Source organism: Delphinapterus leucas, chromosome 18, assembly GCF_059928025.1.
Source record: "Delphinapterus leucas isolate spDelLeu-1000000601 "Yukka" chromosome 18, BTC_Dleu_Yukka2, whole genome shotgun sequence".
Taxonomy (NCBI): domain Eukaryota; kingdom Metazoa; phylum Chordata; class Mammalia; order Artiodactyla; family Monodontidae; genus Delphinapterus; species Delphinapterus leucas.
In genome coordinates this window covers 60,931,954-60,946,847 of record NC_143146.1, presented here as the reverse complement: position 1 = coordinate 60,946,847, position 14,894 = coordinate 60,931,954, and the positions used below count along the sequence as shown (strand labels likewise).

General features: G+C 39.3%; 1 protein-coding gene across 3 annotated transcripts in view; it reads right to left on the bottom strand.

Annotated features, from left to right (window-relative positions):
* The window catches only part of CDADC1 (cytidine and dCMP deaminase domain containing 1), a 40,721-nt gene extending 39,340 nt beyond the window's left edge, over positions 1 to 1,381 (bottom strand). For 2 of the 3 annotated variants that reach the window (XM_022574819.2, XM_022574818.2), the window contains exons 1-2: positions 1,184 to 1,381; positions 353 to 450 (exon numbers count right to left, since the gene is read on the bottom strand). In XM_022574819.2, the coding sequence (XP_022430527.1) occupies positions 353 to 450; positions 1,184 to 1,265 (180 nt within the window). In that variant the 5' untranslated portion in view covers positions 1,266 to 1,381. The remainder of the gene's footprint in view (positions 1 to 352; positions 451 to 1,183) is intronic. The other variant, XM_022574820.3, reaches the window with a different exon arrangement.
* Positions 1,382 to 14,894: the final 13,513 nt, after the last annotated feature.

The following is a 14,894-nucleotide window of genomic DNA, read 5'->3' as shown; positions in this document are numbered from 1 at the left end:
CATAAAAGACACATCTGATAAAAGACTGTTCTCCAAAATATATAAAGAACTCTTAAAACTCAACAGTAAGAAAACAAACAACCTGATTAAAAAATGGGCCAAAGACCTTAACAGACACCTGAGCAAAGAAAATACAGATGGCAGTCTGAGAGGATAACTACATATTCTACTTTTAGACTGGAAAGAGAAACTATCACAGCTATGAATTACAAGTATCACACTAAACCATGAAGGTATTTTGCAAATTTGAAGCCTTGTTGAGTTTAAGTGTGACCGAAACTAGAGCAATAAAATCAAATTGTAGACCACCGCCTGTCTAAGGGGAAAAACTGTCCAAGGAAACAAATTATACCTGACACTTTTGTCTTTGACTTTTGACTGATGGGAAGAGCTCCATCCAGAGACTGAGCAGAGTGAAAAGGTTGACTTTAGAAAGCCTTGGTATTTCACCTGCAAAAGAGAGGGCAAACACTTTAACATTTTACTAATGATGAAAATAAGAACTAAGTTCAATGCCACTTGGGTGCTGCAGCCTTAGCTCAGCTGTTTTAGCAGGAGGCAGAGCGAAAGGATTCGTGTGCAAGAGAATCAAAGTTCTTTCTTATCAGGAGACTGATTTCAACCTCCTTGCCGGCAACGTCTTCCAGCATTTTCCAAAGTTGGGCCCTCTTTCACCCAGCAGAAAAAAATAGTACAGCTGATACACGTAGCTATGGGAACACTCCAAAAAAAGTTATGAAAAGTCCTTGCGTCTGAGATCATCGTGGAGCAACCTTTACTTTGGACTGTGATGAAGCGCTGCAACAAGGGCAGTGGTTAGAACCCAGACCTAAAAATACGGTGACCTTAGAAGGAAAAGCAGTTGAAATATAGGAAAGCGTCGCGTGCGGCTAATTTTGAAATCGAATAAAAAACACAGTTTGGGGAATTTGCAGGCTCGTCGATCCCAGCTCCAGGTCCTGGGAGGAAAAGTAAAGGGGAGTAGTGAGCGCAACTTCAAAAGCCAGTGCAGCCGGGCCAAGCGATTCCGGTGACCGAGGTAGGGACGCGCCCAGGGCGGGGATGGGACACCCAGGAGCAGAAACGCAGGCGAAGACGGCCAGGCAGGGAACCCAGAGTAAAACAGCGGGAGACGCACAGAGAAGAGCGAAAGGCGAGTGGCGGGAGGATTCGGGGCACTCACCGGTCATGCTGCCAGTCTGGGTGCTGACTGACCGTCCGGCCCCCTCGCTCTCCAGATTTTGCATCTGCCCTGCTTCTTTCATCGCCAGCCCAGCGGCCTCTGCTGCCCAGGAAACCTCTCGCTGTCCTGCATGATCTTTGCCCCTGCTACCCCACTTGTCGCCTCCTCCCAGCAACTGTATAGCAACGGCCAACTCTGCGCGACCGAATGACGTAGGGTCCGGCGGCCATTTCCCGGCGCCCTGTGTGACGTCACGGCGAGGCGTGGGTGAGGCGACGCAAGGCTGCTCCTCCGGCGGCGACCGTGTGTGTAGGAAACACAACACAGTAAATCATTTGATACTTGTATTTGACTGTGTTCGTAGGTTTTGCTGAAATCTGGTCGCTTGAGGATGTCTTGGCTCGAAGTCCCAAGTTGCGCAGACTCTCAGAGGGTGATGAGGGCTTCGCATACATGAGAGTTTTGGTCAGAGAGCGAAGGAGAATTGAAATGGAAACCTGCCCAATCTGTCGTGGTCAAGGTCTTGGAGAATTTGGGAGACAAACGGGGTGGGAGCTGGGCCGTCCAGATTGTTATTATCCTCAAAGATTGGCTAGTCCTGGGGAACTTAGTGCCAGGGACCACCACAGGAACGTTCTGCTTCTTATTAAACACATGAAGACATTAAGAGGTAGAACTGTAGTTGTGGGAAAATTGAAGATAGGAGGAAGTGGCCCCTGGAAAATCTGAGAAGTACCTGGCATTGTGGACTTGTGCCCAGTGCAATTTATTATTTTATAAGTGTCCTAGGCATGACTCAAAATGAAGCCCCTCCCTCCACCAGTGACTCAGAGCCTGTTTTCCATCACCAACTTGGGCTATCACAACTTGAAATACTTAAAAATAGTGAGACAGAAAAACTTCTCCGAGACTCTGAAAGCAAAAGCCAACATTATGAAAGTACATTATTTTGTAAAGGATTAAAGAGAGAATTTACAGTGTTGATGGGTATGACTGTGGTTCATTAATTGTCACTGCTGTATAGTATTTCATTGTAGCTATATACCACAATTTATTTATCCATATTTGAGTCAAAAGACATTTGCACTATCTCCAGCTTTTTGCTATTGCAAGCAATGCTGCTTTAAACATTTTTGTATATGTTCCTTATGTTCATATGGAAGAGTTTCTTTAGGGACTACACTTAGGAGTAGAATTCTTGAGTTGTTGTTGTCAAGTTTCCCTGATAATGCTGAAAATTTTTCCAGAGAGATTGGGCCAATTTACATAGCTGTATATCCCCACTAATTCTTGGTATTGTCAAACTTTTAATGTTTACCAATCTGGTTGGCATAAAATGATATCTTGTGGTTGTGATTCCCCCTGATTTCTACTTAGATAGATTGGCTATACATGTGTCCTCTCTATGAAATACCTGTTAACCATTTTCCATTTGGTGGTTATTTCTTATTCATTTGTAAGCATTTTTTATACATCCTGGATATTCATTCTCAGTTGGGTATGTGTACGGTAAATATCTTCTCCCCATTTGTCACTTGCTTTTTCACTTAATGATGTTTTTCAGTGCATAGTTCTTTATTTTAATGTGCTAAATATACAAATAATTTTCTTAAATGGGTTTTGTATCTTTTTAAAAAGCATTTTCTACCCAAGGTTATAAATTATTTTTATTTTTCTATGTCAGTTATACCTCCATTTTTAAAAAATAACTTTTATATTTCCTCTAAAAGCCATACGTTTTTCCTTTTATATTTGTATCCTCATTCATCTAGAATTTATTTTTGTGTATGATGTAAGGTAGGGATCCAGTTTTTTTTCCACTTGGATAATCAGTTATCCCAGCACTATTTTCTCATTGATCGACAGTGTCACCTCTGTCATGTATCAGATCTCCATATACACATGAGTCTGTTTCTGGGTTCTAAATTGTATATCATTGGTTGATTACACCTCTGCCCCCTTACCACCCGCCCAAAACACCTTATTTTCTTCAGGAATATCTTGGTTATTCTCTCTCTTTTTTTAAATGTTTTAAAAAATATTTATTTAGGCTGTGCCGGGTCTTAGTTGCGGCATGCAGGATCTTCGTTACAGCATGTGAGATCTTTAGTTGTGGCATGCGGGCTTCTTAGTTGCGGCATGCGGACTTCTTAGCTGTGGTGTGTGGACTCTTAGTTGCAGCATGCCTGCAGATCTAGTTCCCCAACCAGGGATTAAACCCAGGCCCCCTGCATTGGGAGTGTGGAGTCTTAACCGCTGGACCACCAGGGAAGTCCCTCTTGGTTATTCTTGACCCTTTAATCTTCCATGTAAGTTTTAGAATCATAGTGTCACATTCCTCAAAAAGTTCCTCTGACATGTTGATTGGAAGTGCATTGAATTTATAGATCAGTTTGAGATATAGAGGCTTCCCATCCCTGAACATGGTGTATCTGTGTTAACTTTGTATATTGGTTTTTTCAAAAGGTTTTAAAATTTTTCTCCACAAAGATTCTGCATATATTTTATGATTTAATCTTATGTTTTGTTGCTCTTATAAATAACATCTTTTTAAAAGTTGTATTTGTATGTATTTGTGCCTAATATATAGAAATGCAAGTGATTTTTATATATTAATCTTATATTAAGCAATCTTGCTAAATTTTATTAATTCTAATACTATTTATTTTTAGTTTCTTTTGTTTTCTAGACTGAACCTATATTATCTATAAATAATGAAAATTTTATTTGTATCCTTCTAATCTTCAAACCTTTTATATCATATTCTTGTCTTACTGCACTTTAGAATCGCTAGGGAAATGTTGAATAGAGATAAAGACACAGGCATCTTTTCTTGTTCCTGATTTTAGAGGAAACTATTTTATGTTAAACTTTAAAGTATGGTTTTTGCTGTAGGCTTTTGATAGCTGTCCTTTATCATATTATGCAAATTCACTTATATTTATTTTTTTAATCAGATGTTGAACGTTATTAAATGCTCACGGTAGATGCCTCTAATCAGCTTAAGAAAGGTCCTTTCTCTTCTGTCTTGCTGAGAATTATTATCATGAATGGATGTTGAGTTTTATCAAATGCATTCTTTGCATCTAATAATATGATCCTATACTTTTTCTCCCGTAATCAATTAATGTGGTGAATTATACTAAAAGATTGCTTAATGTTAAACCAGCCTTGTGTTCCTTTGGTAGACCCATCTTGGTCATTATGGGTTTTAATTTTATTCATTGCTGGATTAAATTTGCTAATATCCTATTAAGATTTTTGAATCTGTGTTCATGAGTGAGCTTAGTGTGTAATTTACCATGGTCTCTTTGGTTTTGATGTCTTGATTAGGGCAACCTCTTAAATGAGTTGGGTAGTGTTTCCTATTTTTCTTTTCTCAGGAAGAAGTTGTGTAAGATTGGAATTATTTGTTCCTTGAACGTTTATTAAAATTCTCTTGGAAAAGCCATTTGAGCCTAGTGTCTTCTAAATGGAAAAATATTTCACTACTAATTCAATTTCTTTATTGGTTAAAGAACTACTCAGACTGTCTATTTCTTCTTGGTCAGTTTTTGGTACGTTATATTTTTCTCAAAATTTGTACATGCTACTAAATTACCCACCAATCATGGATCCTTTGCCTGTTACTTCACCTCTTGTCAGTACGAAGAGCTCCCATATCTTCTCCCCAAATTTTCAGTTTACTACATTTACACTATCTTTTATAATTCTTTCTCTCTCTCTTACCTTTGCACACCACTCCCCCTCATTCTTTTTTATGAATCATTTGAGAGCAGGTTAAAGACAGTATACTCAATTCCACCCTGCCCCCAAATAAGGACTCTAACTCATGCTAATTCATCCATCCAAAACAAGAAATCACCGTCGATTGGACACTACTGTTCAACCCACAGGCCCTTTCAAATTTCAAAAAGTGTTTCAACGTGTCATTTTCCTTTCTGGTTCAGCATCCCATCCAGAATCACTGAGTTTTGCATCTTGTTAATTTCCTTCAATCTGGAACATTTTCCTCAGTCTTTCCCTCTGTTTCACAACATTAACAGTTTTAAAGGGTACAAGCTTTTCATTCTGTAAGATTTCTGTCAACGAGGGTCATTCTGAGGTTTCCTCACAACCAGACGCAGATGGGAATGCTGCAGAAGATGCTGTGCTGTTTTCCATGGATGACCTCAGGAAGCAACTCTGTGTTAACTCATCCCACCCCTGGTGATGCCAACCTCAGTCATCTGGAAAGTTAGTGCCTGTCAGTTTTCTACACCATAAAGTCACTATTTTTCCCTTTGTAATTTATAAGTATTTTGTGGGGAGATACTCCCAAAACTATACCAATACCCTATATATGTTAAACCCGCATGCACCAACTTTAACATCTATTGGTGATTCCCACATGAATTAACTACCATCGTGACGGTTGTCCGATTGTGATTTTCTGTTTCCACCATTTCTTCTACATGTAGTAGTTGTCATTCTACTATAAGGAAGAGCTTTTCCCTCCTCCTCATTCATTCGTTTATTCATTTATATCAATATGGATTTGTGAATTCCTATTTCATTCAGTGGCCTGTAATCTGTTATTTATTTTAATCCTCAAATTGTCCCACATTTGGCTGATAAAATCCCCTACAGGTTGACTCCTTTATTCTTTTGATGTGACCCTATCATTCTTTGAGCATTTTCTTACATTCTGGTGTAAGAAGATGCTCCAGGCTCATCATGTTCCTTCCCTGCCCCAGACCTGGAATCAACCATTCCCCCAAGTAGCCCTGGTTCCTCTTAGTGTTTTTTTTTTAATTTTTATTGAAATATAGTTGATTTGCAATGTTGTGTTAGTTTCAGGTGTACAATAAAGTGATTCAGTTATATATTCTTCTGTTTTTTTTTAACATTCTCTTCCATTTTAGGTTTTTACAAGATATCGAGCATAGTTCCCTGTGCTAAACAGTAGGTCCTTGTTGGTTATCTATTTAATACATAGTAGTATGTATATGTTAATCCCAAACTCCTAATTTATCCCTCCCCCTCCTCTTTCCCCTTTGGTAACCAAAAGTTTGTTTTCTATGTCTGTGGGTCTGTTTCTGTTTTGTATATAAATTCATTTGTATCATTTTTTTTTAGGTTCCACATATAAGCTGTATCATATGATATTTGTTTTTCTCTGTCTGGCTTACTTCACTTAGTATGAAGTGAATCTCTAGGTCCATACATGTTGCAGCAAATGACATTATTTCATTCTTTTTTATGGCTGAGTAATATTCCATTATATATATATATATATGTATATGTATACACACCACACCTTCGTTATTCATTCATCTGTCGATGGACATTTAGGTTGCTTCCATGTCTTGTAAACAGTGCTGCTGTGAACACTGGGGTGCAAATATCTTTTCAAATTATGGTTTTCTCCGAGTATATGCCCAGGAGTGGGATTGCAGGATCATGTGGTAGCTCTATTTTTAGTTTTTTAAAGAACATCCATACTGCTGTCCATAGTGGCTGTACCAATTTACATTCCCACCAACAGTGTAGGAGAGTTCCTTTTTCTCCACACCCTCTCCAGCATTTATTATTTGTAGACTTTTTGATGATGGCTATTCTGCCTGGTGATACCTAACTGTAGTTTTGATTTTCATTTCTCTAATAGTTAGCGATGTTGAACATCTTTTCATGTGCCTTTTGGCCATCTGTATGTCTTTTTGGAGATGTCTATTTAGATCTTCTGTCCATTTTTTGATTGGGTTGTTTGTTTGTTTGTTTTTTGATATTGATCTGTATGAGCTGTTTGTATATTTTGGAGATTAATCCCTTGTTGGTTGCATCGTTTCAAATATTTTCTCCCATTCTGTAGGTTGTCTTTTTGTTTTGTTTATGGTTTCCTTTGCTATGCAAAAGCTTTTAAGTTTAATTAGGTCCTATTGGTTTATTTTTGTTTTTATTTCCATTACTCCAGGAGATGGATCCAAAAAGATATTGCTGTGATTTATGTCAAAGAGTGTTCTGCCTATGTTTTCTTCTAGGATTTTTTTTTAATTAATTACTTTATTTGTTTTTATTTTTGGCTGTGTTGGGTCTTCATTGCTGTGTGCAGGCTTCCTCTATTTGTGGCAAGCAGGGGCTACTCTTCATTGCAGTGTGCAGGCTTCTCATTGTCGTGGCTTCTCGTTGCATAGCATAGGCTATAGGTGCGTGGGCTTCAGTAGTTGTGACATGCAGACTCAGTAGTTGTGGCTCGCGGGCTCTAGAGCGCAGGCTCAGTAGTTGTGGCACATGGGCTTAGTTGCTCCGTGGCATGTGGGATCCTCCCGGGCCAGGGATCAAACCCATGTTCCCTGTATTGGCAGGCGGATTCTTAACCACTGCACCACCAGGGAAGCCCCTCTTCTAGGAGTTTTATAATATCTGGTTTTACAGTCAGGTCTTTAATCCACTTTGAGTTTGTTTTTGTGTATGGTATTAGAGAATGTTCTAATTTCATTCTTTTACATGTAGCTGTCCAGTTTTCCCATTACCACTTACTGAAGAGACTGTCTTTTCTCCATTGTATATTCTTGTCCCGTTTGTTGTAGATTCGTTGACCATAGGTGTGTGGGTTTATTTCTGGGCTTTCTATCCTGTACCATTGATCTATATTCCTGTTTTTGTGCCAGTACCATACTGTTTTGATTATCATAGCTTTGTAATATAGTGTGAAGTCAGGGAGCCTGATTCCTCCAGCTCCATTTTTCTCTCTCAAGATTGCTGTGGCTATTCAGGGTCTTTTGTGTTTCCATACAAATTTTAAAAAATTTTTGTTCTAGTTCTATGAAAAGTGCCATTGGTAATTTGAAAAGGATTGCATTGAATCTGCAGATTGCCTTGGGTAATATAGTCATTTTGACAATATTGATTCTTCCAGTCCAAGAACATAGTATATCTTTCTGTTTGTGTCATCTTCAATTTCTTTCATCAGCATCTTATAGTTTTTGGAGTACAGGTCTTTTGCCTCCTTAAATGGGTTTATTCCTAGGTATTTTGTTCTTTTTGATGCAGCGGTACATGGGATTGTTTTGTTAATTTCTCTTTCTAATCTTTTGTTGCTAATGTATTGAAATGCAACAGATTTGTATATTAATCTTGTATCATGCAACTTTATCGAATTCATTGTTTAGCTCTAGCAGTTTTCTGGTAATGTGTTTAGGTTTTCTATGTGTAGTATCGTGTCATCTGCAAACTGTGACAGTTTTACTTCTTTTCCAATCTGGATTCCTCTTATTTCTTTTTCTTCTCTGATTGCTGTGGCTAGGACTTCCAAAACTATGTTAAATAAAAGTGGCAAGAGTGGACATCCTTGTCTTGTTTCTGATTTTTGAGAGAATGCTTTCAGCTTTTCACCATTGAGTATGATGTTAGCTGTGAGTTTGTCATATATGGCCTTTATTGTGTTGAGGTAGGTTCCATCTATGCCCACTTTCTGGAGAGTTTTTATCATAAATGGATATTGAACTTTATAAGAAGCTTTTTCTGCATCTCTTAAGATGATCATATGATTTTTATTCTTCAATTTGTTAATGTGATATATCACACTGATTGATTTGCAGATATTGACAAATCTTTGCGTCTCTGGGATAAATGCCACTTGATCATGGTATACGATCCTTTCAATGTATCATTGGATTTGGTTCAGTAGTATTTTGTTGAGGTTTTTTGTGTCTATGTTCATCAGTGATATTGGCCTGTAATTTTCTTTTTTTGTGGTATCGTTGTCTGGTTTTGGTATAAGGGTGATCGTGGCCTCATAGAGTGAGTTTAGAAGTGTTCCTTCCTCTGCAATTTTTTGAAATACTTTCAGAAGGATGGGTGTTAACTCTTCTCTAAATGTTTGATAGAATTCGCCTGTGAAGCCATCTGGCCCTGGACTTTTGTTTGTTGAGAGTTTTTCAATCACAGATTCAATTTTAGTACTTGTAATTGGTCTGTTCATATTTTCTCTTTCTTCCTGGTTCAGTCTTGGGTGATTGTACCTTTCTAAGAATTTGTCCATTTCTCCAGGTTATCCATTTTTTTGGCATGTAGTTGCCTGTAGTAATCTCTTATGGTCCTTTTTATTTCTGTGGTGTTGGTTGTAACTTCTTCTTTTTCATTTCTAGTTTGATTTGGGCCCCCCTCCCTTTTTTTTCTTGATTAGTCTGGCTAAAGGTTTATGAATTTTGTTTATCTTATCGAAGAATCAGCTTTTAGTTTCTTTTTTTTTAACATCTTTATTGGAGTATAATTGCTTTGCAATGGTGTGTTAGTTTCTGCTTTATAACAAGGTGAGTCAGTTATGCATATACATATGTCCCCATATCTCTTCCCTCTTGCGTCTCCCTCCCTCCCACCCTCCCTATCCCACCCCTCTAGGTGGTCACAAAGCACCGAGCAGATCTCCCTGTGCTATGCGGCTGCTTCCCACTAGCTATCTATTTTACGTTTGGTAGTGTATATATGTCCATGCTACTCTCTCACTTTGTCCCAGCTTACCCTTCCCCCTCCCCGTATCCTCAAGTCCATTCTCTAGTAGGTCTGTGTCTTTATTCCCATCTTTCCCCTAGGTTCTTCATGACCATTTTTTTAGATTCCATATATATGTGTTAGCATACAGTATTTATTCTTCTCTTTCTGACTTACTTCACTCTGTTTGACAGTCTCTAGGTCCATCCACCTCACTACAGCTTTTAGTTTCATTGATCTTTGCTATTGTTTTCTTCATTTCTATTTCATTTATTTCTGCTCTGATCTTTATGATTTCCTTCCTTCTATTAACTTTGGGTTTTGTTTGTTCTTCTTTATCTAGTTGCTTTAGGTTTAAGGTTAGGTTGTTTATTTGAGATTTTTCTTGTTTCCTGAGGTAAGTTTTTGTCACTATAAACTTCCCTTGTGGAACTGCTTTTGCTGCATCCCATAGATTTTGGATTGTTGTGTTTTCATTTTTATTTGTCTCTAGATATTTTTCTGTTTCTTCTTTGACTTCTTCAGTGATCCATTGGTTGTTTAGTAGCATGTTGTTTAGCCTCCACGTGTTGGTGTTTTTTGCAGTTTTTTTCTGTAGTTGATTTTTTTTTTTTTTGTGGTACGCAGGCCTCTCACTCTTGTGGCCTCTCCGTTGTGGAGCACAGGCTCCAGACGTGCAGGCTCAGCGGCCATGGCTCACGGGCCTAGCCGCTCTGTGGCATGTGGGATCTTCCCGGACCAGGGCACGAACCCACGTCCCCTGCACCGGCAGGCGGACTCTCAACCACTGCGCCACCAGAGAAGCCCCTCTGTAGTTGATTTTTAAAAAATATTTATTTATTTATTTGGTTGCACTAGGTCTTAGTTGCGGCTCACAGGATTCATAGTTGCAGCTCGCAGGCTCCTTAGTTGCGGCATGTGAACTCTGAGTTGCAGCATGCATGTGGGATCTAGTTCCCTGACCAGGGATCAAACCCAGCCTCCCCCTGGAGTGTGGAATTTCTATCCACTGTGCCACCAGGGAAGTTCCTTGTAGTTGATTTCTAATCTCATAATGTTGTATTTGGAAGATATGCTTGATTTCAGTTTTCTTAAATTTACCAAGGCTTGCTTTGTGGCACAGCATGTGATCTATCCTGGAGAATGTTCCATGTGCACTTGAAAAGAATGTGTATTCTGCTGCTGTTGGATGGCGTGCTCTATAAATATCAATTAAGTCCATCTGGTCTAATGTGTCATTTAAGGCCTGTGTTTCCTTATTGATTTTCTGTCTGGATAATATGTCCACTGTTGTAAGTGGGGTGTTAAAGTCCCCCACTGTTATTGTGTTACTGTCAATTTCTCCTTTTATGTCTGTTAACATTTGCCTTATATATTGAGGTGCTCCTATGTTGGGTGCACATATATTTCCAATTGTTGTTGTCTTCTTCTTGATTTGATCCCTTTATCATTATGCAGTGTCCTTCTTTGTCTCTTGTAACAGTTTTTATTTTAAAGTCTATTTTGTCTGATATGAGTATTGCTAATCCAGCTTTCTTTTGATTTCCATTTGCATGGAATACCTTTTCCCATACCCTCACTTTCAGTTTCTATGGGTCTCTAGATCTGAAGCAGGTCTCTTGTAGAAAGCATATATACAGGTCTTGTTCTTGTATCCATTCATCCAGTCTTTGTCTTTTGGAAATGGAGCATTTAATCTGTCTACATTTAAGGTAATTATCAATATGTATGTTCTTATTGCCATTTTGTTAATTGTTTTGGATTTGTTTTTGTAAGTCTTTTTTCTTCCTTTCCTCTTTTGTTCTCTTCTCTTGTGATTTGATGTCTATCTTTAGTGTTGTGTTTAGGTTCCTTTTTCTTTTTTGTATGTATATCTATTATAGCCTTTTGGTTTGTGGCTACCATGAGGTTTTGATATAGCAGTCTATATATACATAATTGTTTTAAGTTGCTGATCTCTCAATTTCAAATGCATTTCAGATATCCTGCATTTGTACTTTTCTTCTCTCAGGATTACTGGTTTATATATCACATTTGTGTGTGGATGATTTCCTACCTTTACTGTATGTTTGCCTTTACTGGTAGCTTTCCCATTTAATAGTTTTCTCTTTTTTATTTTATTATATCTTTATTGGAGTATAATTGCTTTACAATGTTATGTTAGTTTCTGTTGTGCAGCAAAGTGAATCAGCTATATGTATACATATATCCCCGTATCCCCTCTGTCTTGAGCCTCCCTTCCACCTCTCTAGGTCGTCACAAAGCATTGAGCTGATCTCCCTGTGCTATGCAGCAGCTTCCCACTAGCCATCCATTTTACATTTGGTAGTGTATATATGTCAGTGCTACTTTCTCACTTCATCTCAGTTTCCCCTTCCCCCGCTGTGTCCTCAAGTCTGTTCTCTACGTCTGCATCTTTATTCCTGCCCTGCCACTAGGTTCATCAGTACCACTTTATTTTAGTTTCCATATATGTGCGTTGGCATACAGTATTTGTTTTTCTCTTTCTGACTTACTTCACTCTGTATCACAGACTCTAGGTCCATCCACCTCGTTACAAATAACTCAATTTCGTTCCTTTTCATGGCTGAGTAATATTCCATTGTATATATGTGCCACATCTTCTTTAGCCATTCATCTGTTGATGGACATTTAGGTTACTTCAGTGTCCTGGCTATTGTAAATAGTGCTGCAATGAACATTGTGGTATGTGTATCTTTTTGAATTATGGTTTTCTCAGGGTATATGCCCAGTAGTGGGATTGCTTGGTCATATGGTAGTTCTATTTTTAGTTTTTTAAGGAACCTCCATACTGTTCTCCATAGTGGCTGTATCAGTTTGCATTCCCACCAACAGTGCAAGAGGGTTCCCTTTTCTCCACACCCTCTCCAGCATTTATTGTTTCTAGATTTTTTGATGATGGCCATTCTGACTGGTGTGAGGTGATACCTCATTATGGTTTTGATTTGCATTTCTCTAAGGATTAGTGATGTTGAGCATCTTTTCATGTGTTTGTTGGCAATCTTTATGCCTACTTTGGAGAAGTGTCTATTTAGGTCTTCTCATAGTTTTCTTGTTTCTAGTTGCAGCCTTTTCCACCTAGAGAAGTTCCTTTAGCGTTTGTTGTAAAGCTGGTTTGGTGGTGCTGAACTCTATCAGCTTTTGCTTGTCTGTAAAGGTTTTAATTTCTCCATCAAATCTGAATGATAGTCTTACTTGGGTAGAGTATTCTTAGTTATAGGTTTTCCCCTTTCATCACTTTAAATATATGATGCCATTCCCTTCTGGCCTGCAGACTTTCTGCTGAAAAATCAACGGGTAACTTTATGGGTTTCCCTTGTATGTTATTTGTTGCTTTTCCCTTGTTGCCTTTAATGTTTTCTCTTTATCTTTAATTTTTGTCAATTTGATGACTGTGTCTCAGAGTATTGCTCCTTGAGTTTATCCTGTCTGGGACTCTGTGCTTCCTGGACTTGGGTGACGGTTTCCTTTCGCATGTTAGGGAAGTTTTCAGCTGTTATCTCTTCCAACATTTTCTCAGGCTCTTTCTCTCTTCTGCTTCTGAGACCCCTATAATGTGAATGTTGGTGTGTTTGTCATTGTCCCAGAGGTCTCTTAGATTGCCCTCATTTCTTTTCATTCTTTTTTCTTTATTCTGTTCCATGGCTGATTTCCACCACTCTGTCTTCCAGATGACTTACCCATTCTTCTGCCTCATTTATTCTGCTATTGATTCCTTCTAGTGTATTTTTCATTTCAGTTATTGTATTCTTCAACTCGGTTTGGTTGCTCTCTATATTTTCTAACTCTTTGTTCAGAACTTCTTGTAACTTCTCCCTCTGTGCATCCATTCTTTTCCCAAGTTCTTGGATCATCTTCACAGTCATTACTCTGAACTCTTTCTTGGGTAGATTTTCTAGCTCCATGTCACTTAGTTGTTCTTCTGGGGTTTTATCTTGTTCCTTCGTCTGAAACATATTCCTCTGCCATGTCATTTTGTCTCAATTTCTATTTGTATTTTTATGTATGTGGAATGTTATGTTTTTCGACCTTGGAAAAGTGGCCGTCTGTAGGGGATGTCCTATATGTCCCAGCAGTGCACTCCCCTCTTGTCATCTAAGGGCCAGTGACCAGCTGGTCCCAGGGTAGGTTCTGACTTGCCTTTGCAGACTCAGTTCCACAGGCTGCTGGATTGTAGTTTTCTTGCTTCTGGTGTCTGCCCTCTGGTGGATGAGGCTGGTCTAGAGGCTTGTGCAGGCCTCCTGGTGGGAGGGGTCAGTGCCTGCCCACTGGTGGATGAGCTGGTTCTTGGCTCTCCGATGGGCATGGCCATGTCTCAGGGCATGTCTAAATGTGGGTGTGGGCTCAGGAAGTCTTTAGGGAGACTGTCTGCTGATGGATAGGTTGTGTTCCCGCCCTGTTGGTTGTTTGGCCTGAGGCACTGGAGCCTACAGGCTCTGGATGGAGCCAGATCTTGGTGCTAATTACCCAAACAAGATGTTTGCCTCCAACAAGAGTTCAAGTAGATGAACACTCTCTGATATTTCTGCCACCGGCTTTTATGACTCCAGAGAGAGCCATGGCCACCCTCCCCCCAACCCCCTCTGAGACCAGCATGTAGGTCTGGCCCAGACTCCTATGAAGTCACTGCTTTTGCCCTGGGTCACAGTGTATATGAGACCTTGTGTGCACCCTCCAAGAGTAGAGTCTCTGTTTCCCCCAGTCCTGTGGAGCTCCTGTGATCAAGCCCCACTGACCTTCAAAGCCAAATGCTCCGGGGGTTCATCCTCCCCATGCCAGGCCCTCAGGCTGGGGAGCCTGACATGGGGCTCAGAACTCTTCCTCTTGTGGGAAGACTTCTGTGATATAATTATTCTTCAGTTTGTAGGTTGCTCATCCGGGAGGTATAGCATTTGATTAGATCACACGTGCGCCCCTCCTACTGTCTCATTTGGTTTCTTTTTTATGTCTTTGGATGTAGAATATTTTTTTTAGTAGGTTCCAGTCTCTTTTATTGATGGCTGTTCAGCAGTTAGTTGTGTTTTTGATGTTGTCATGAGACCTTGAGGTGAGCTCAAGGGCCTTCTACTCCACTATCTTGTTTCTAATCCCCCGCTCCTTAGTGTTTAAAAACCTAAGATCTAGGCAGTAAGTGTGCTCATTGCTACTGGTATGTCATTACCACTAGACCCTCTGAGAGGCTAGATCTACAAAACATTTATATCTATATATGTGTGTA